The following is a 22,191-nucleotide window of genomic DNA, read 5'->3' as shown; positions in this document are numbered from 1 at the left end:
TCACTCTCTCACTCACTCTCATTCACTGACTCACTCACTCACTCACACTCACTGACTCATTCACTCACTCACTCAAAAAAAAAAAAGAGATAGGTTGAGTCTGGCCAAAAAGAAAAAAACAAAAACAAAATTTCACAGCCCTACCTCCACTGCACCTGGCATCTCAGCAACTCAGAAAGACTGTGCCCCTTCTCCCCTCCTGGGCAGTCGATACTCTATAATAGCGGCTCTCTGTGCACGTGAGGTCCACCCATCAGGGAACCAACCCATCAGGGACCTCAGTGCTCATTTCTGCCAGATCTGTACCATTAATGTGCAAAGTAACCACATTTTTCATTCTTGTCGTAGACGGGGCGTGTGGGGAAATGAGCGGGCTGGCAGGTGAAGTGTAGGTGCAGTGCGCTTTTGCACATGATGCTATGAAGAAATGAATTGGGTATGCCTTATTAATGAAATTCTGTGGCAGGTAGGGAGTAGACTATGTAATCAGAACTTGTTAGCTTGCATAGTAAATTTAGATGATCTGTACCCTTGAAATGCAAACGTGTTTATATCATTGTGAACATGGACTAAACACGACAGGCGGCACACTCACATCACTCCTCTGGGCCTGGTTAATTTTAGACTGCACCGTAATCGGAGCATCTTCAATTGAGGTAAACTTGAGAGTGTCCGGATGTTGGCGATATTTTTTCTGGTTGACAAATGGAAAGAAGGAAAACAATTGTTTACTTCTCATCAAAGGCTAACACATCAAAATCTTTGAAATTTATTTCGGATGGACAAAGTTGGTTTTCTCCCTTATTTGAAAATATAAAAATATGAGATTCTTGGTTGGCTGGAGAAAAAACACAATCCAATCAAAAAGCAATGTTTTAAAAAATCCATTTAATTTTTTTTAAGTTTACTTTTTTTTTTAAAGTTTACTTTTTAAGATCATTTTATTGGGGGCTCTTACAGGCTTATAACAGGCTTATAATATATCAATTGTATCAAGCATATTTGTACATATATTGTCATTATTTTCTAAACATTTACTGTATATACTCGTGTATGAGCCGAGTTTTTCAGCACATTTTTAAATGCAGTTTTTGTGATAAAACTAGGTGCCTCAGCTGATATTTGGGTCGGCTTATACTCGAGTATATATGGTACTCTCTATATGAGCCATTGGCATAGCTCCTCTTTTTTTCCCCTCCCTCCCCACCATGTGACCCCATAAATTATAACTTATTATTGGCTTCATACTTTCCATTTACTTTTCGATTGTTTGGGTCAGTACGCATCACCAGCACTCTGGCAAACCGGACCTACATACTAACTTCTTACTTCCGGTGTGCACGAAGGCGCTCTAGGCCTAACGGAATCGGGAAGCACCACAGAGCTTCCTCAAGGATCGGAGTGCTTTTGCATGACACAAGCACATTCTCAGGGAGGTCCTTTTCCCGGGAGTCAGGAAGCTCTCTGCTTCAGGAGGAGAAATGGAAGGACTAGGCAGCATGTAGGGCTACTGATAAGGAAGGACTTCTGCTTTGCATGCCTTAATGCGGTCAGCACAGAGGTGATGACTAACGTGCTGAGGGGACACAGCAGTCATTGGGACAGGTGTCCAGTCTGGAGCCGGCAACATCTAGCGATCCATATTCCAAAGTAGATTACTGCTGTTCTCACCTACATTGCACTGGAGAAAGACTGGGCTATAGGGTCTCAATGAGTCGGCATCAACTCGATGGCACGGAGTTTGGCTTTTGGTTAATCTGCACAGTGGTGATGACCGCACAGTTGGAATCTATTAAAATTTATACGTCTACATTTATTCAAATGTGTCAAACCGTACACTGAAGATGAGTGGGTTTTATGGCACTGGTCATTTATCTCAATAAAGCTGATATATTTCCACTGTACATTTGCACGACACATTGTCCATTTACCACAAACAATTTTGGTGATGCAGATTGAGCTGCCTGTCTACCTGGGTAAGTCATGCAAGTGGTAAAGTTGCTTTTCTCAGCAACAACCGCCAGCAGAGGGCGCTGAGCCAATTCTCGTGGTTTCAGGACTTTTGACAGAACACAAGCCCCTCAAAAGGACACAGCTGGTGGCTGTACCTCGTTTAGAATGTCAGAAGCTCGCTTGGCCTTTTCCATTTCCAAGGATCCAAATGGAACCCAGCCACAACCTTTCATCCAGCTATTATAGTCCGCTTTGTATTCAACCTGAAAGAACAAGAGGAAGGTTCTATTTCTTTGCTAGGTAGCATGCTCATTAAGTAAAGCCATTAACATTTTACCCAAAAGGGCGTTTTTTAAGTTTTCTGATCAGATTCATTACTCTATACAGAAAGGTTATTTTGAACATTTTCTTGGCAAGCTCTTAGGTTTCTGCTCCTCTTCTCATTAGTTTATATTCCATTTCATTCTTATTTCCGACTGAACAGAAGTATGTGCACTTGGAATTCCAACCTGGAAAGTGCTATATTCAAAGCCATATTGAGGAGTAAATGGAGTTATTGTATTTATACAATCAGATCTGGTCTGTGTGATCACTCAAACTTTAAATGTCCCTAATGGTCGAATGAAGGCACTGCAGTGGTACTGGGGTGGAGGCATTGGGGTGCTAAGGGCAAGGTCAGCAGTTTACACCCATCAGTCGCTCTGCGGGAGAAAGATGAGGCTGTCAGCTCTCTGAAAGATGGACAATCTCAGATACCCGATATAGGGTCACTATGAGTCAGAATGGACCCAGCGGCAGTGATAGTGGATGGTCCAATTAGGGTCCACGGCCACATTGAAGGTGGATCATTCAGATCATATTCTGACTAGAAAAGATTCAGTAAGAGTTACTATTAAAAAAACGTTTGCACACATTGACCTTCGTGTACAATGACCAGCTTAGGTGAGTTTCTGCATTGGCTAATCATGTACTGTTGCCCTGGCGAACTTGTTTGTTGGGGAGCACTTATTATTTGGGATAGTTACTCGATACTATTAAAATAAGGAACAACTCTTACTATCTGGTCCTTGTACTATTCTCAATTCTTCAGTAAGGGCCTTTTAGTGGAGAACAATGGATAGAACCAAATTAAGGGAAATCCCAGGAAAACATTTCATTTCAGCCCATGAGGTGCTTAGAATCTATTTGGGAGGAAGAAACACAGCAAACTTGAACAAATAAGATGGCAATGTCTAAAAGAGAATCATTAGGACAAAGTGTTCCTGGGTTGCTCTGATTGGTCTCCAGTAAGAAAAATTGGTATTTATACAAGTGGGAGCAGCACATGATATAAGCTTTCTGCACACAGAGCAAATCGAATACATGCTGAATGAGACAGTCATTGCAACGGTGATGGCAACAGTGGGTGTGCAGGGAGAGCTCACTGGGACCTGGCACCCCCTAAGTATTCATCCTCAAGCCAATTCCCTTGTTTATGCCAGTGGTCAGGGGGAGGAATCTAACTAAGCCCCAGGGAATGGATACCTCTCCCAAAGGGAAGTAGCAATGGACACTGAAGGGCGTGCTCCTAACAGAACTTCTCTCCCACTGTATACTTGCTATAGTGCGAGGATAAAGTCAACCAATACCCCGAGACCTCTGCGAAGTGCCCCAAAGCACTTAGTTTGGATGTCACTTTCCATTCTCATCTTACACGGAGAGAAAAGAGAAAGCCCGGCTACTCACATCGCTCTGCAGTGCATATGCTTTTTTCGCGAGATCCAGGTTGATGCTGTCTGGTGGGTAGCTATAATCGTGTAGGAGATGCTTATAATCCACATCGCTGGCAATTGCCTGAGACTTCTTTGCTTGAGTGACTTGGACCATATCAAGAGGTGTTGTGTAGACGGTTTTTGACTTTTCATAATCTTTACGGTATTCGCGCTGTGAAGAGGAAATGGCCATTATTACCACATATCCTTAATGGATTTCCAGGAAAGCATAGGGGGTGCTCTTAAACAATAAATACAATATCTGAGCAGTTGTTTTGCCCTAAAAGTAATTCACGTGTTAAACATCGCCAAACTCCCATCCACTGAAAATTGAACATGGGGGAGATCTTTGAAAATCTACTTTTAGGTCACAAAGCAACTACCAGAGAGCCACAGCACACACCAGGAATAGGTCCTGGCTTCCGCTTCAGTCAAAGATTATTTTTTCTTAAACAGTTTTTCAAAGATCACCAGCAGGTGCTATTCTGGAGGGTTTTCAATAAAGAGGCTTTTTTTTTTAATGAATGAAAAGTATATGAAAAGCACTCCCTCTTTCTGATGTTATAGAATCACGATTTGGTAAATGGGGCTTGTAGATGTAATTTGGGGGCTTTCCTGGAGTCAATTTTAAATGGATGATTCCAGATTGTTCAGCACGTCTCTAACACGCTTGGCAGTACACATCAGTCCTACTAAGACTCTCTGGTATATTTCAGAGCAAGTTTAATTTTGGTAGGAATTTAAAAGAAGCCTCAGGCTGCATGGGTCATGAGATCTCAAAGGAGAACCGTCTGTGAAGCGCAAGCATTAAAGTGACGGTGGTCCTTCATGCAGGGCCCTCACGCGCCGAACATCTTTACTGGGCTCTAGGGGCACTTTCGTTGGCCGGTTTTCTGGACTAGTTAGCAGGGTGCTAATTAGGTCAAAGTCCCAGTGTTGCCATTGTTTACCAATTAGCTTAAGGGAGAGAGAGAAAAAAAATACTGACCCACTGCCTTCAGGAAAATTCTAAACTCATCCATAAAGCGCTATGTGTCAAAGTCAGAGACCCAAGCTGGTGCGTGTAGCTGTGCATTAGACATCTACAGCCATCCCTTTGCCGGTGATGAAACCTTTCAGCCTTCCTTTCATGCATTTAATGTTAACTATACAATCTAGACCCTGGTTTTTGGTATGCAGAAACAAATAATAAACAAATAAAGACTCTCAATGTTTATTAGAAATAAACTGGTCAAACAATGTCACATGCATGGACAACAGAAAAGTGGGTGAAGGGAGATGTCAGGCAGTGTAAGATATGACAAAATAATAATTTATAAATTATCAAGGGGAGCAGGGAGGGAGGGAAAAAATGAGGAGCTGATACCAAGGGCTCAAGTAGAAAGCAAATATTTTGAGAATGGTGTGGGCAACAAATGTATAAATGTGCTTGACACAATGGATGGATGGATGGATTGGGATAAGAGTTGTACGAGCCCCCAATAAAATTATTTTTTAAAACAACACCACCAACAATGGCACAAAGGAGTGGGTGTAAAAACGGTTCTTGGTTAAACTGTTTTGAATCCTGTTCAGAGGAGCGCATGCATACCATCTTTTATTTTTAAAAGTGATGGATGTTCTATAAATGCAGCATAGCATTCAGATCGGATATTATGTGAGAGCAACTTATTGACTATTTCTTTTTTTGTCAGCATCAATCAATTAAAACACATTGATTGAGCGCTTATTATGTGCCTAGTGCCCTAATGGGTTTGGTGCTGGATATGAGACAAAAGACAGGTGTGTGGTCCACAAAGAATGATTATCTTCTGGACTTGAGAAGGGGTACGCAGCTAGTGAACCAGAGAGTGTTCTGCATGGGAGCACCAAGGACTGACAAAACCTAGTGTGAAGTGATGAGAGAAAATGAGTGGACAGCTCAGTCCAGTCCTGTACGACTATAGTCAGTGCAAAATGAGATAAAAAGTATGCAGAGCTCGTTATATGAGAACATGTTTAAAATGAAATAAAGTAATTAAATGTCCTTTTTCAGCCTGAAAAATTGTAATTTGCAAACTACACTGAGCAGCCTTACAACTCTGAAGGAATTATCTAAACACTTTAAAACACAATACACTAACATACTATAAATTGCAATTTCAGATACTTGCCACTCTATAGTTAAAAAAAATGTATCTGGGAAATAATGAACAGGCCTAGAGTATCAATGAATTCCCTGAGATTTCAAATAGAAGGCATGAAAAATGCTAATTTTTTCTAGATGCTCTAAACTTCTTATCAGTCTCAAAAGGGTCTATAATCAATTAACTACTTTTCTTGGACCTAAGCAAATACTAGTAACTGATAAATTTTTTTTCTCTATTTTTTAATAGTTTTATTGGCATTTAATTCATATATCATACAATTTAATAGTTCGATCATATTCAGAAGAGTTGGGCATTCACATCACAATCAGTTTCAGCACATTTTCTTCTTTCTCATACTCACAGCTGTTAGCTCCCTATTTCCCCATCCTCCCTTGCCACACCCATAGGTAATTCTTTTTTTTTTTTCTTTAAAAAAAATCATTTTATTTGGGGCTCATACAACTGTTATCCCAATCCATACACACATCAATTGTGTAAAGCGCATTTGTACATCGTTTCTCAACTGATAAATTTTTAACTATGATTCGATCTTTTTCAAAGTAAAGACAGTGCTAAATTTCATTTTAAAGCCTATTCTCCAACTAGCAATTAAGTTTTAAGAACTAAGGTTCAGAGCCTACTAAACATTAACATATAACATTTCCCAAAGTGAACTGACTGGACCTCAAGTAGAGCCCAGTGATTTCTCTTCTCGGATACGAGAGGGGAGGAAGCTGAGGAGTTGATACCCTTCTAAAGTTCCCCCAGCAGTTTCTTGTGAGCCGGAAAGTGCCCAGAGCAGGGGAATTCTTCACCACAGGCATGTTAACCAGGAGGCCATTTCGAAAACAAGATAGTTTTACGAAAGCACTCACATCACTCTGGTTCTTGGCCGTCTTCAAAGAGTGCAGCATCTTGGGATCATCATTAATGCTCAGGGCTCCAATCATTTTCCCTCTATTTTTTTCGTAGTCTTTCTTGTACATCACCTGCAAGGACACTGCACTGATGAGCAAGATCCCACCCGCCCAGAAGTGTCCCAGAGACCCGTGCCCTGCACACTGGGCACACTCACATCACTGGCGTTCCTGCTGTTGGCTTTGGCGGCCAGCAGGGGGATGGCGTCCACTTTAATGTCAAACTTCTTCGCTTTGCTCTTCTCCCAGTCTTGCTTATAAACATTCTGGACAGAGAATAGTGAAGGAGTTTTAAGAACAATGGCTCGCTCCAACTGACCCAGCAAAAATAAATAAAAACAGGGAGACATTTTCTGTATCTATAATTCTTTCACCTCGAAATACCATTTTTACCAAATGACAATACAACTATTGGCCTATCACCCTGCTGCTTCTCTCCTACCACTAAGCATACTCCTCACTTTCTAACGATCGCAAGACCATCGTCTTGTTGGAGAAAGGATAACATGAAATGACGAGCACTTGGAGAAGGTAGGCAATGATACATACGTCAGAAATTTTGCGTAAACCCATGTGATTAACAAAGGGATAGTTGAGAAAATGTATCTGGTCGTTAGAGACAGTGGAAATGAAATGTGACAGCCAAGTAAGACCCAGTTCATTCAGACCTTAAAACTCTACGTGTAAAACAAAACAAAACTCTACTTGTAACTATCTCGGTGCTTGTTTATTAGCATAACTCCTAATCCAGGCCTTTGCGAACCTACAGCATTTCCTCTTTTCACATGTACGTGAACATAGGCTTTTGTGGCCTGGGTACTCACATCACTGAGGTTATAAGCATTGACTCTGTGCTGGATAAAGTGTGGAGCGTCGGCAGGAACATTGCACTTGAACTTCTCACTTTCATGTTTTGCTTTATAATTCAGCTGAAAAAGAAGAAGAGGTCGAAACTGTGAATTCATGCAGGATAGTAGAGAGAGCTCAGGGATTATCTGGGCGGCTCAAATGATTAAGTGCTTGATAACAAGCCCCAAAGCTCGTTCATACCCAAACTCTGAGCCTCATCATCTGCTTCAGAAAAGTCACAGCCTGCAACCGTTGTTCTTTGCACACACGGGGTCACCAGGGGTCGGAATGACAGCAAGGAATTACAACAATAACATAGATTGTTTAGTCATCAGTGCCTTTTCTTTTTTTAGAAAAATGCCTCAAATTGATGCCAGTTGAAGTGCCATGAGCCTCCAAACCTCCAAACCGTAGGCTCTATTTCACTGGCTCAGGCATACCCGAACTTTGGGTTGGCATTTTGTGAAGGCGAGCACAGTGTAGAGACGGAAAACTCATCGTCTGATCTGAATGCTTAGGCTGTGCCTTGAAGGCCCGGCAACTCAAAACTTCTGAAACTGTGATCAGAATTCTTAAAAAAAGAAGAAGAATTCTAAATAAAATACCAGCACACTTTCAAAGTATGTAAATTCTTGTTATACATGATACACTAACGATAGAACTTTATTTTTCAAAGCATTTAGGCACAGTTGGCTGGACAGCAAGGAAAGCAAGTCAAAGGCGGCGGCTATGGAACTCTAGAGCGAAGGGCAAGGTGCACCCGGTGAAGAACGGTCCTATACCGCCTGCCAGACAGAGCCGGGGAGAGCAGCAGGCGGTGAACAGATACATGTTCTCAATGCAGTAGTCCGCACGGCTAAGCTGAGCTGGGGCAGTGCCAATTGTGTGAAGCTGTGCTTTCTTAATGCACAAAAAATGAGCGTGTTTGGAAAAGTTGCCTTTTCACCAAGCAGCGTCTGGATGGCACTTACGACAGGATGAATTGCATATTTCATTTTTCTGTCAGGAGAATAATGCACTCTTCTTTAAGATTTAGCAGTGCTGGCACCTTGTCATTGTGCCCGCAGCATTAGCAGCACCGAGGGGTTTCTTAGGAACGCAAAACAGTGGGTCCCACCTCACACCGACAGGATCAGAATCCGCGTCTTAACAGGAGCGGAGGTGATACCCAGGTGCGTAACATTTGCGAAGTCCTGCTGCTCTTCCCTCCTCTTGGCGTGGCTGACCGTTCCCCGGACCCTCTTTGACCACCCATTCGCTCTCATTCCCGGAATCCTGGTTTAATTTGGTGCATCAGCCCATGCTAGTTAGTCTTCTTATCATTGCCTAACGTCTTTCTGACTTCTGTGTTCTCATTCTTTGTCTGTCTTGCTCGCAAACCAAGAATTAGAAGTTCTAGCCTTATCCGACGAGGGCCATGCTTTGCTGTCGTGTGTACTGAAGTTGAGGTGACGTCTTCGTGTGCACTGCTTTTGGTGACAGACTCTAATGAGTAAGTCAGGTGCTCCTGATCAAAATTAGTGACTCATTGAAGAAACCGTGTTGCTGCTGTGGTTAGGTGCCATCCAGCCGGCTCCACCTCCGAGTGACCCGAGATACAACAGAATGAAACACGGTCCCCTCCGGCACCACCCTCTGAATCAACTCCTGAGCTGAGTCCACTGTTGCAGCTACTGTCTCAATTCACCTCCTTGAAGGCCTCCCTCTCTTTGGACGACTCTCTCCTTTAATGATGCCATTTTCCAGGGACTGGTCTCTTCGGACGCCGTGTCCAAAGAACACGAGAAGTCTCAACATTCTTGCGCTTAAGGGTTATTCTGGGTGTCCTTGTTCCAAGGTAGATTTGTTTATCTTTCTGGCAGCCCAGGATTCTTTTTCAACAGCACCGCCATTCAAGTGCATCAGTTCTTCTCCAGTCTCCCTTATTCATTGTTGTCGCATGCCTATGAAAGGATGGAACACCCAGGTCCGGCACACCTTAGCTCTCCAAGTGACAGCCTCGCTCAAGAGGTCCAGTGCAGCCAATGTGCTCAGTGCAATATATCATTTGATTTCCTGACAGCTGCTTCCATGAGTGTTCATTGTGAATCCACATAAAATGACATCCTTGAGAACATCAATATATGTTTTCTTTTTATCCCGATACTGTCTATTGACCCAGTTGTGAGGATTCTGTATTTCTTTACACTGGCTTGTAATCCATAGTGAAGCCGGCAGTGTTTGATTTTCATCAGCAAGTCCTCGCTTTCAGTAAGCACAGCTGTCATTGTGCATCCCATTAAGAGGCTATTAATTAGCCTTCCTTCATTCCTAATGTGGTGTCCTTGGTCTATGCTCCCACTTCTCAGATTGCTTGTTAGGCACAGACTGAAGTAAGTATAGTGAAAGAGTACAATCCTGAAGCACACCTTGCCTGATTTTAAACCATGCCATATGCCCTGGCTCTGTTCATACAACTGCCTTTTGGTCCAGGTACAGGATCCACATGAGAACAATGAAGTGTTTTGGAATTCTCCTTCTTTGCAATGCTATCCATGGTTTGTTATGATCCACACAGTTGAATACCTTTGCATACTCAAAATAATACTAGCAGACATCTCTCTGGTGTCTCTGCTTTCCTCCAAGACCCATCTAATGTCAGCAATGATATCCCTGGCTCCATGTGTTTCTTCCATGATTCTGGGTTGCATTTACGGCAACTCCCTATTGATGTACTGCTGTGTCTGTTTCGGAATTATCTTTAGGAAATATTTATGGAATATGATATCAATGGTGTTGTTCAAAAAGCCTCCAATTCTGTTGGGTGACCTTTCATTGGAATTGGCACAAAAACACTTTTTTTTTTTTCTTTCCAGGAAGTTGACCAGGTAGCTATCTTCTACATTTCTTGGCATAGACTAGTGCGCGCTTCCAGCACTGTTATCAGTTTGTTGAAACATTCCAGGTGGTGTGCCTGCAACGCGGGGAGCCTTGTTTTTCACTAACGCTTTCAGTGCAGCTTGGACCTTTCCTTTCGTGCCATCAGTTCTTGATCCTACGCTCTCTCGAGATGACTGTTGACCATTTCTTTTTGGTATCATGACTCTGCATTCCTTCCCTCATCTTCCTGCATCATGAGTATTTTGCCCATTGAGTCCTTCTATAACCAGAGAGTTGAATTTTTCTTCCGTTTTCCAGCTTGAGGGGGACAGAGCATTTTTTCACTGGGCTTTTTCTAACTCCAGGCCTTTGCGCATTTCGTTATAATGCTTTACTTTGTCTTCTAGAGCTGCCTTTTGAAATTTTCTGTTCAATGCCCATATTTCTAAATTTCTTTCCTTTGTCTTAGTTACTCTATCTTTAGGAGCAAGTTCAGGGGCAGTGGATGATTTAATGCAGCTCTTCCAGCCAAAGCCTCTGTAACTCACGCCACATGACCTTTCCATGTAAGCATCTGGATAAGAAGGTGGGGGGAGACACTGATAGGATCCACCTGTGATAATTGGTAAGAGGATTCACTAAGCTTTCCTGCTGGATGTAAAATATGGAGTCCTAGTGGCACAGTTTTGAGTTGGGCTGCAATCCGAAAGGTCAGCAGTTCAAAGCCACTGGCTGTTTCTTTCGGTAAAGATGGGGTTTTCTACTCCTATAAAGAATTACAGTCTCAGAAACTTCCAGGGGAAGTTCTGCCCTGGCCTATAGGGTCACTATAAGTTGGCAGTGATTTGATGGCAGTGAGTTTGGTTTCAGGTGAAATGAGCCCTATCAGAAGCAGGAGGGAAAGTTTACAACCAGGAAGCGCCAGGAGTGGAAAGTGTCTTCGGCGTGCAGTGAACATCTTTGATCCAGAAGACAGCAGTAGCATCAGAGGGGAGTGGCGAAAAGCAACAGCAGCAGAGGAACCATGAGTCAGAGCATGAGACAGAGTGGTGGTTTCTCAGCCCACAGACAAATCAAGCTGAGGGCTTTGGGGCAAGAGGCTGCCTTGTGGAGTGGGGTGTCCCTGGGCATTTAACTGGACGAGTTGGGCTTGCTAACCCACAGAGGGGGAGTTGAGTGTGTTCAGGTTAAAGCTTACTGGAGTAGGGTGCCACCGGGCACTTAATTCAGGGAATTGGGTTCACTGATTCATGGACCTTGAGCTGAATTCCTGTGTGCTGCGGCTTACAGCGGAGTGGCATGCCCACTGGGCATTTATTAGCAGTGCTGAAAGAATGTTGTGACCTATCCTGACTGAACAACCAATTTTTGAGTGTTTCTCACCTGTGCTGCCAGCTGTTCCCTCCCACAATAAACCCTGTCATCGTGAGCTTCGTATGTGAGTTCTTTGTGTGGCCACTGCAGTGAATTCCAGAACCCAGAGGAAAAGTGAAGTACGGGAAAGCAGAGCGTGTATGAAACGGAGCACAGCAAGTTTCAGTCTCCTCTGAGTCCACTTTTCCGTATCTTTAAGTGACCTTCAGCTGCCTTCATGTATGATGTTCGCGATGGCGTCCCACAGCGCATCTAGTCTTCACACATTAGTGTTCGGTGCATCAAATTCTTCTTAAATTTTGTTAAATCATTTTATTGGGGCTCTTACAGCTCTTATGACATTCCATACATCAATTATATCAAGCATATTTGTACTTATGTGGCCATCATCATTTTCTAAACATTTACTTTCTATTTGAGGCCTTGGCATCAGTTCTTCTTTTTCCCCCTCCCTCTCCCCACTCTCACTCTTATGACCCCTTGATAAATTATTGATTCTGATTTTCATATCTTACACCGACCGCTGTCTCCTGTCATCCACGTTTCTGTTGTTCGCCCCCTCCCTGGGGGTGGTTTATGTGTCAATGATTACGATTGGTTCCCTCTTCCTCCCCTCCTCTCTCCACCTTCCTACCACCCTCCTGGTATCGCTGCTCCCATTCTGTTCCTGAGGGGTTAATCTGACCTCGATTCCATGTGTCGTGAGCTCTTATATGTGTGTCACATTCTTGAAATGATACTGCTACGTGCTCTTAAGGTGGTCTCTAAATTTAGATGGATATGCTCAAGGTTGTATTTTGGTTCTCATCGACTTGTTTTTAACTTTCTTCAGCTTTAACCTGAACTTGATAGGAACAATTGATGTGCTGTTCAAGAGTAGGCCCCCAATCTGATGATATAGAGCTTTTGCGTCATTCCTTCTCCGGGGATCCCTGGTGGTATAGTGGTTACACATTGGGCTGTGATCCACATGGTCAAAAGTTCAAAACCACCAGTAGATCTACTGGAGAAAGACTGTGCTTTCTACTCCCATAAATAATTCGGCTCGGAAATCCACAGGAGGATTTCACTATAAGTCAGAATTTACTCAATGGAGTGAAAGAGTATCATCTCTTCCCACAGTTCTAGTCCATGTAATTCCTGTGTGTGTCACATGATTAGTCATCTAATTTGCTGTTAAGAAGTCACTGGCCTTGGAAACTTCTGTGATCATCTCCAGCTTCATTTCTATCACCAATGGCATATATTCCAACTGCTAAGCTTCCATCTTTGCTTTGAACTTTCACATTCCAATAATTATCATCAATGCATCTTGATTGCATGTTTGATCAATTTCTGATTGAAGAAGTTTGTACAATTCTTCAACTTCTTCTTCATGGCTTTAGTGTTTGATGTGTACATTTGAGTAATGGTTGCATGAGATGATATTCCTAATATAGGTGCACAGATATTATCCCATCACATGCAGCACTGAGCTGTCATTCCTAGCACAGGCTTTCCGATTAAAAACAGCCATCATGAGTTCTTTTAGCTCATCGATGCCTGGCATACAGATCTCTGTGTGTTCTATTTCATTTTTGACAACTTCCAGTTCTCCCAGATTCATACTTCCAAGTTTCCATGTTCCAATTATTAATGAATACTTGCAAATATTCCTTCTCACTTTGAATAGTGACCCATCAGCAGGTGATGGTCCTGAAACTTTGCTCCATTCATGGCATGAAGGTAGGCTGCACTTTGAGGCGGCAGCTCTTCTCCAGCCATATTTGAGAGCTTTTCACGACGTTTGACAATATTCCTTTGCTATGCATAAGTTTTTCAGTAGCTAATCCTTCCTAAGTGAATTGTCTATTTGTTTTTCCTAGTCCATTCTTAATCTGGAAGCTCGCCTAAAACCTGTTCACCAGGGGTAAATCTGCTGGTATTTGAAACAACAGTGGCATAGCATCCAGCAGCACAGTGACATGCAAGCCTCTACAGTATGACGCACTGACAGCAGAGAGATTGAAATATTGGATATGTCTAATTGCCTACCACCATTCTTGAAAAACAACATTCTTGGGAGAGATAAATGCTTGTGCTTAAAATCAACGAAGAATGTTGGGCAAACCCCTCTTGGATACATCAATGCACTTACATCACTAAGCTGTTTCGTGTTGAGCTGGGCCTGCAGAAGTACAGGAGAGTCTGTGACAGCCGTGAATTTGGTCTTATCTGGAGGAACTTTATAGGTATGCTGAAAAAGAAGATTTTTTTAATGAAAAATTTTAAATGCATCTTTAGATATTTGTTCCCATATATACTAACATATAAAAAGGATTTGTTTCAATGCAAATATAGCTTGTTTTGCCTTTTTTGGCATCTTACTTCATATATTCTTACATCTCCCTCTTTCTCTTTCTTATTCTCGACTGTAATTAGATCTAACACGGTATACCTGCTACCATTCAGCAAATGGATTATTTTTTCTGTTGCTTAATGAGTCACTGTTGTTCAATGACTCTTTCCGATACTTTTCATTTAACCTAGGCTGAACCTTGGCTTAACCTACACGTTCCAACTTCCCATTCATCTCTTGCCAATTCACTGCCAGTACTGTCCCCTTCCCTAATATGCTCCGGTCACCTTAGCCTTTGACTTTCTTGAACACCGTGCGTGTTCCCTCTTCAGGTTGTTCCTTCTGCTGCTCTTCCCTTGCTTTTGACTCGGCTGGACTATTGCTGACTTCAACCCTCCTTGACCACCCAATGTAGGCACTCTTTCACACACTCACTCTCACATCATTCTACTTTCATTCTGAATCTTCACCCAATATTAGTTTTATTATTCTTGCTCAGTGTATCCTGGCGCCCAGGCTCTCTTTCCTTGATAATTGTCCGCCACTATCAGGAGAATGCACACTCCGCAAGAGGCAGATGGCGTCTCCTTTGTGCCCTTCGGATTTTCAGCACCAAGGACAGTGCCAGGCACAGTTAATAGGGCAAAGCTATTGAACGAACATCTGTCTTTCCCTAACCTCCACACCTTCCCTTTGCCCTTTATCTACAATTATGTAAACGAACTGATTTAAAGAAATGCTTTTATTTCCTATCTTCACCCCCAAATCAAGTTTAAAATTGAATAACTCCTGCTAGCCATTAGAGGCTAACATGCCTAGTGACATTTGCCACTAGATGTCACAAGAATCCCAAACCAAATTTCAAAATTTCAGGGACGCCCACTTACATCTTTACACTGGTCTAGCTTCTTGATGGCTTCATATTCTTGGGTTATTGTCTGAGGGAAGTAGCACTTCCCTTTGTCGTCTTCATATTCTGCCTTGTAGCTCTTCTGCAAGGAGAAAGCAGAATAGATCATAACCACCAGAGCTTCTAACTAACATCAGTGTGAGCCATGAACAATTGTCTTCACGCTTACATCACTATTTTGAGCTGACACTTTCATGCAGTGTGTTTCATAAGGGTCTTCAAAGGTGCCCACATAATGTCCCAAGATATTCTTCACATATGAATCTTTATATTTATTCTGGAAAAGAAAACATATGTCACCCAAACCGACAATTAGTTGCCAAACTATACGTGAGTTTTCAAGCCCCCGAAGTACTCATGCTCTTCCCAACCTCGCCAAAGTTCTTCAGCAGAGTGTCAAGTTGATATTTAGGGGTCTCGCAGTAATTCATGCTCGTGGCCTTTGTCTTCTCATAGTTTTCCTTGTACAATCTCTGTCAAAGGGAAAAGAGAATTAAGGGAAGACAAAGAAAAATGTATCTCATAGAACAAAATGCATGTTTTGCCTATCCCTGAAGGGACATATGTTTGCCGCCTTCAGGATTTCTTTTTTGCCAACCAAAAAGGCTGAATGAATATGTCAGACTGCAGCGTTTCCCTCGGGGTGCTGGGACGATCCATGGGGGACTCAAAAGCAGACAGTTGCACTTTATGCTGGATCATGGGCTACAGTGCAAAAGTTTTTATTGTCAGGTGGGCACCGTGTGATTATTTTTTTCTGAACAGGGGGGAGATAGGCCTTATAAGTTTGTGAACCTCTGTGTTAGAGGTTCATATGTGGTATAAACTCAGGTTTCTGAAAACCATGCAAACATTTTCATGTATGTAAACTGTCCTAAAATGTATCAAAATGAGTAAGTGAAAGTATACTAATGCTGTCTTCCACCAAAAACAAACAAAAATATTTGTCTTAAAATAATTATTTCCTTTTGGACATGCTTGAACATGATTTTTTAAATAGATACTCTATCAGGTATAAAGTTTAAGCAGACGTAAGACACTGAAGTTAGTCCCATAAAAACATTCAATAGAGCATTTATTGAAAACATTTTTTACATTCACTTAATTACGTTGGCCTTTGTCACTAATGCCTATCATCTGACTTTGTAGCAATAATATAAGGAAAGACTGCTTTCTGTTTCACTGCATCTATCATGTAGTTTTCATCATATTTTATTCATCTCCATAGAAATCTAAAAATATACTTAATAAAAACAAAATTATTTGTAAATGACAAAGAGTAATAAAACCAAACCAAACCCACTAATCCATTCTGACGCATCGCAACCCTACCGGACAGAGCTGATGAGCATTTTTTTGGTCAAGGGTTTTCGGTTTGGTCAAGAGTTTTAGTTAACTTTTAATAAGTATTTGGAGGTCTTTAAAATGTTAGCAATAGTTCCTAAAAATTGAAATATAGATACTGAGTTGAGGTTTTGTGTAACTTCGCCTCTATTTTTCCTTATCCTGATTTTCTCATTTCTCTTTTCATATGTATGTATTTTTGTAAACTACATTAAATCAGGGCAGGTTCTGGAATAAATCCCTACATGCAGACATACATATATATGAAGAGCCTTCAAAGGAGTCCATGGGAAATATATCATCTCTTAATTTCATGTTCCATGAACTTTTTGAAGCCTTCTCATGTATTTGTACATACCAAGATTTTGAGCCTGTTTCTAGGCATAACAATAAAGAAAATTATATTACTATACATATTTCTTCTTCTAATAAGTGGAGGGCATTAAAGAGATTAAGGCACCCTTTAAAATATTCACTGTGATCTCAATACTCAGAGCTGCAAATGAGGAAGTTAATCTTCCTTTTCCACCTAGACTTTCATGCATGCTGTGTTATCCTCAATCTGAGATGGAAGTTGGGCTAATGTCCCTTGCAAGGCTGTGTGAGACACCAAGAGCAGCTAGGTATAGAGTAAAGGTGATGAAGAAGGCACTCACGTCACTCTGGTTCTTGGCCGTCTTCAAAGAGTGCAGCATCTTGGGATCATCATTAATGCTCAGGGCTCCGATCATTTTCCCTTTATTTTTTTCGTAGTCTTTCTTGTACATCACCTGCAAGGACACTGCACTGATGAGCAAGATCCCACCCGCCCAGAAGTGTCCCAGAGACCCGTGCCCTGCACACTGGGCACACTCACATCACTGGCGTTCCTGCTGTTGGCTTTGGCGGCCAGCAGGGGGATGGCGTCCACTTTAATGTCAAACTTCTTCGCTTTGCTCTTCTCCCAGTCATGCTTATAAACATTCTGAAAAGGAAAGTTGTAGTTAAGGAATTGGCAATGGTTATATGGATATCATCACATTCTAAAAATTATAGGGCAATTAAATATCTTGTCTTAATATGAGTCCCTTGATAGGGTAAATGGTAAAGCAATGGACTGTTCTCTGAAAGGTTGGTGATTCAAACCCACCCAAAGGTCTCTCAGAAGTGAACTTGGTATGCTACTTCCAAAATATTTCAGCCTTGAAAATCCAGTGAAGCGCGGTTTTACGCTACACACATAAGTCACCACAAATTGGAATCAACCAACAACAGTAATATAACATAAAATTGAAATATCCACCACTTATTGCCACTGAGTCAATTCCAACTCACAGTGATCCTGTGGGCTAGTAGAACTGCCACACAGAGTTTCGAAGGCCATTGAATCGTTATGGAGGTAGAACTGCTATGTCTTTCTCCTGTAGGTATAACTCACCAACTCTTTGGTTTTAGTGCATAACTAGTGTGCTACCGGGTCTTCTTTTTACTGTTTAAGCGAAGAAAATGCCTATTTCAAGTAATTCTCCTTAAACTGGAACTTCTAATTCTCCAAGAGCAGATTTCTCTACTCTGCATTTGACTCTCATCCAATTAACCTTATTCCAATGATCATACTAATATTTGATTCTGAATACTGAAGTCCATAGAGTGGTATAAATATTCCAGTTAATGTACTCTCTCTTTTTTTTAAGTTAACTTACTTTCTATGGGCATAAAGACATTACTTTTTATTCAATCTGTAAGTCTTTTACAAAGATTATTTCATGAACCACTACAATCATCACAGATGCTTGATAATCTTTGTACTCATTTATAGAATATTGAAGAAATTGAGGTCCCTGAGGGTAATTTGAATTCTTCTTAACATTAAACTCAGAAAATGAGAGATCACAGTGGATACCTAGGCTTATACCTTACACCCTATATCTTCACAAGTTATCTTATGTGTAAAAATAAATATCATGTGAATTAAATGAAGAAAACGACAAGCTCGTAGAACAAAGAGAGTGAAATTACATCTGAAAGAAATAAGATTTTGAAAGATGATTAATTGGAACATGATATAAAGGAATCTGTAGCTAAAAGGTCTAATATTGAAGTCAAGGGTCATGTAAAGATGGTGGCCCCTCTACAGTTGGTTAAAATGTATTAAGACACTCTAATTGTATGCAGCTACTGAAGACATGCATACATCCTATAAGGTGAATTTAACCAGTCACATTGGGACAAAGGAACATAATGCAAATATTTGACACCAAAGCATTACTGCTAACTACACTTAGCATTGAACTAATTCGATGACGCAGTACAACGAGGCAAGCAAAAGTTGTCACGTAACACGACTTAGTTCATAAGGAACTTACGTCACTCAGGTTATAAGCGTTGACTTTGTGCTGGATGAAGGCAGGGGTATCTGGAGGTATATGGCATTGGAATTTTTCATTCTCATGTTTTGCTTTGTAATTTAGCTGAAAGAAAAAAAAACAACCAGGAGAGAGCACCAATCAATTCAGAAGAAACACTGCTTCAAAACATAAGACAAAAATCTTGGGCGATACATTTTGTGGCGTATCTGGAAAAGTTGTTCGGATCAAACAAGAGGTACAGAGCTTGGCTAGACGATCACGCTGCATCATTGACAACCGTTGTGCTGGACATCCGACTCCAGTTGCCACACCCGTCACCATGGCAGGCCATGAGGACGATGCTGCTTCCTACTCTTCCCCCTCCAAAGACATAGCAGTCGGCCCCGGAGATTCAAGAGCAGCACAAGCTTTTCTTCCTTTGCCTTCTCATTGCTCACTTTCCAGAAAGCTTTTCCTAACAAATCTACGCATGCGCCCCTGAACGGACATTACAACTTGTAGACATGAAGCCTTCCTTTCTGGCCATTAATCTACTGTGGCTAATTCTATTTTTAAGTTCAACACAAGTTTTGAAGTTCATATTTAAGTAAATCTTCATATGATAAATAAAAAATGGGATCTATATATAACCTCCTCCCTGGGGGATGAACAACAGAAAAGTGGGTGACGGGAGACGTCGGACAGGGCAAGATATGACAAAATAATAATTTATAAATTATCAAGGGTTCATGAGGGAGGGGGGAGTGGGGAGGGAAAGGAAAAATGAGGAGCTGATGCCAGGGGCTTAAGTAGAGAGCAAATATTTTGAGAATGATGAGGGCAATGAATGTACAAATGTGCTTTACACAATTGATGTTATGTATGGATTGTGATAAGAGTTGTATGAGCCCCTAATAAAATGATTTTTAAAAAAAGGAAAACAAAACAAACCTCCCCTCCCCGACAAAAAATTTTTGTCTCAAAGATTTCATTTTCTGGAAAAACTTAAAAGAAATCCCAAGTATTAAATACCTGCTCTCTGCTGTGTACTATGAATCAAGATTCATTTAATCTTCAAAACATTCACCAATGGTCAAAGAGAAGTAGGTGGCATAAAGAGGTTACCTCAAGACCCCCAAACCCCTCCAAGCTCACTGCCATCAAGTAGATGCTGACTCATAGCAACCCTATCAAACAGGGTAGAATTGCTTCAGTGGGTTTCCAAGACTATAGCTCTTTACTGGAGTAGAAAGTCTTGCCTTTGTCCTGTAAATAACTTCGATTCAATTCTCATCTACCAAGCTGTTTCAACTGCAACCCATTGTGTATCCCACCAGGCCACCAGAACGCCAGAAAAGTGTTTTAAGTGATGGCCAATATGTGCATGTTAAAATTGTTAAAGCACGCATAACCTTTTAAAATAAATATAACTAGTCATTGGATTTTCTGAGTGAGTTATGAAATGTTCTCCATCATGGCTGAATTTCCTTAGCTATTTAGCAGAACTTACATCACTCAGTTGTTTGGAATTGACTTGGGCTTGCAACTGAACAGGAGAGTCAGTAACTTGAGTGAATTTGGTCTTCTCTGGGTGGACTTTGTAGGTATGCTGGATAAGGAGAAGGGAATTGGCGTTAGCAGCTGAAGCATATCCAAGTTGGCCCAGAGGTCAAACAAGCAGCACCCTCCCCGTCTAACACAACCAACCAACCAAACGCTTAGTTGATACAGCATAGATTGTTGTTGTTATACTTGTATGAGGATTTTTGTTTCCTATCGTTCGTTTCTTCATAACTCTCTTCCGGGAAGCTAAGCAAAGAATAACTCTTACAACATACAAATGCTAACAAGGAAAAACAGTGTCTCTACAACCAAATACATTTGCTTCTACTAGTTTTCGTGCTTACTTATAAAAATGTCAAGATTTTACACTTATCTTGCCCACGATCTGGAGAGCAGGAATGAACCTAGTTCCTGCTATAGACTTACATCTTTGCACTGATCTAGTTTCTTGATTGCTTCATATTCTTGAGTTATGGTCTGGGGGAAGAAGCACTTGCCTCTGTCCTCTTCATATTCTGCTTTGTAATTTTTCTATGAGGAGAAGACACCGGCTTTAAGGATGCAACCAATGTATTTGCACCCCACCAATAGATTATTTAAGCAGTCAAGTCAAATGATTGTCTTAGAACTTACATCACTGTTTTGAGCTGTGACTTTCATACAATGTGTGTAATACGGATCTTCAGGGCTGCCTACATAATGTCCCAAAATATTCTTTAAGTAGGAATCTTTATATTTAGTCTGAAAGACAAAAAACGTATTTCATTTCATTATTGATGAAATGATGGGTCTTTTCATTAGCAGATGGAGTGAACACAGGGTAGCTTACATCACTACTGAAGTTATGCAGAACTGTATCGAGCTGAAATTTGGGAGTCTCACAGTAATTTATGCTCTTTGCCTTTGTCTTTTCGTAGTTTTCCTTGTATAATTTCTGTCAAATAAAGGGGAAAAAATCAGTTAAAGTAGATTCCTGTCACTCCCACACTGATTACAACACTTGCATTTTCCAACACTAAACAAAAGAAGAGGGAAGAAAAAAAAGATCGCCTGCTGACTGTCTTAAAAACTGACAATCAAACACTGGGGTGTCAAAAATCATAAGCCTTTTTTTCCATTAGCTACTTTTATAATGTCTAAGTTTTTCATACTCTCAAATAATGATAGAGGCTGTTTCTGACCAAACCCTTAGAGAGAGATCTGTGTTGTTCTGAACTGCTGCCTTCGCCACCTCCTCACCTCGTGTACCAAGCACAAACAGGAAGGGCTCGAGCAGCGCCAAGCCTTTTCAGTTTGTAAAAAAGCCTTCATAACAGTTTAGCAGCAGTTTAGGAATACGCTCTCTTCCTCCTTCTACCACGGAATAATCCCTTATTATACAAGCAGTCATTAGCCTCTGACCCTGACTCACCAGCCTCTCTGCTTCAGTGTTCACAGCACACAGCAGCAACAAGCTTTTAGGCGTGTCTGTTTCTGCACGTGGCCGGCTTTCTTCCCTGTGACCTTGGAAAGACCGGGCCTTGTGCCACCACTGACTACGGTCTTCTCTAGTCCAAACTTGGCGCTTTCTTGTTTGCTGGGCCATCTCCTTGGTCACTCCGTTACCAAAAGGAATTTCAAAATCTACTCCTGAGCCTATTTTCCCCTTCTCTGCCAATGTTTGCTCGTTAGGTGGAGGCTATTTGATGGATAGTAATTTAAAATTTTAATTGTTGATTTCAAACGTGCAACTGATAAAGCAGCTCATTGCTCCTTATTTTTGTAGGGTTTTCAAAAAGTAAACCATATTAGCAGTTTCAATGTTGTTGTTTTTTAATCAAGAAAGTGAACTTGAATCTTGGTGCAACATGTTTGCTAAAGATGCCCTTCATTTGGGG

The 22,191-nt window shown here is 41.3% G+C and overlaps 1 protein-coding gene across 1 annotated transcript in view; it reads right to left on the bottom strand.

The window, feature by feature from the left end:
* Nucleotides 1-22,191, bottom strand: part of NEB (nebulin) — a 247,820-nt gene that overhangs the window by 196,262 nt on the left and 29,367 nt on the right. Inside the window, exons 12-28 of the mRNA XM_004703932.2 lie at nucleotides 21,144-21,248; nucleotides 20,948-21,055; nucleotides 20,741-20,845; nucleotides 20,262-20,360; nucleotides 18,770-18,874; nucleotides 17,281-17,388; nucleotides 17,081-17,194; nucleotides 15,452-15,553; nucleotides 15,250-15,357; nucleotides 15,058-15,162; nucleotides 13,970-14,068; nucleotides 7,575-7,679; nucleotides 6,909-7,016; nucleotides 6,709-6,822; nucleotides 3,679-3,876; nucleotides 2,109-2,216; nucleotides 596-694 (exon numbers count right to left, since the gene is read on the bottom strand). Of these exons, the coding sequence (XP_004703989.1) occupies nucleotides 596-694; nucleotides 2,109-2,216; nucleotides 3,679-3,876; nucleotides 6,709-6,822; nucleotides 6,909-7,016; nucleotides 7,575-7,679; nucleotides 13,970-14,068; nucleotides 15,058-15,162; nucleotides 15,250-15,357; nucleotides 15,452-15,553; nucleotides 17,081-17,194; nucleotides 17,281-17,388; nucleotides 18,770-18,874; nucleotides 20,262-20,360; nucleotides 20,741-20,845; nucleotides 20,948-21,055; nucleotides 21,144-21,248 (1,890 nt within the window). The remainder of the gene's footprint in view (nucleotides 1-595; nucleotides 695-2,108; nucleotides 2,217-3,678; nucleotides 3,877-6,708; nucleotides 6,823-6,908; nucleotides 7,017-7,574; nucleotides 7,680-13,969; nucleotides 14,069-15,057; nucleotides 15,163-15,249; nucleotides 15,358-15,451; nucleotides 15,554-17,080; nucleotides 17,195-17,280; nucleotides 17,389-18,769; nucleotides 18,875-20,261; nucleotides 20,361-20,740; nucleotides 20,846-20,947; nucleotides 21,056-21,143; nucleotides 21,249-22,191) is intronic.

Source organism: Echinops telfairi, unplaced genomic scaffold (genome assembly GCF_000313985.2).
Source record: "Echinops telfairi isolate 266 unplaced genomic scaffold, ASM31398v2 ScPeMD7_4;HRSCAF=17, whole genome shotgun sequence".
Classification (NCBI taxonomy): domain Eukaryota; kingdom Metazoa; phylum Chordata; class Mammalia; order Afrosoricida; family Tenrecidae; genus Echinops; species Echinops telfairi.
This window is presented reverse-complemented; position numbering and strand designations above follow the sequence as displayed.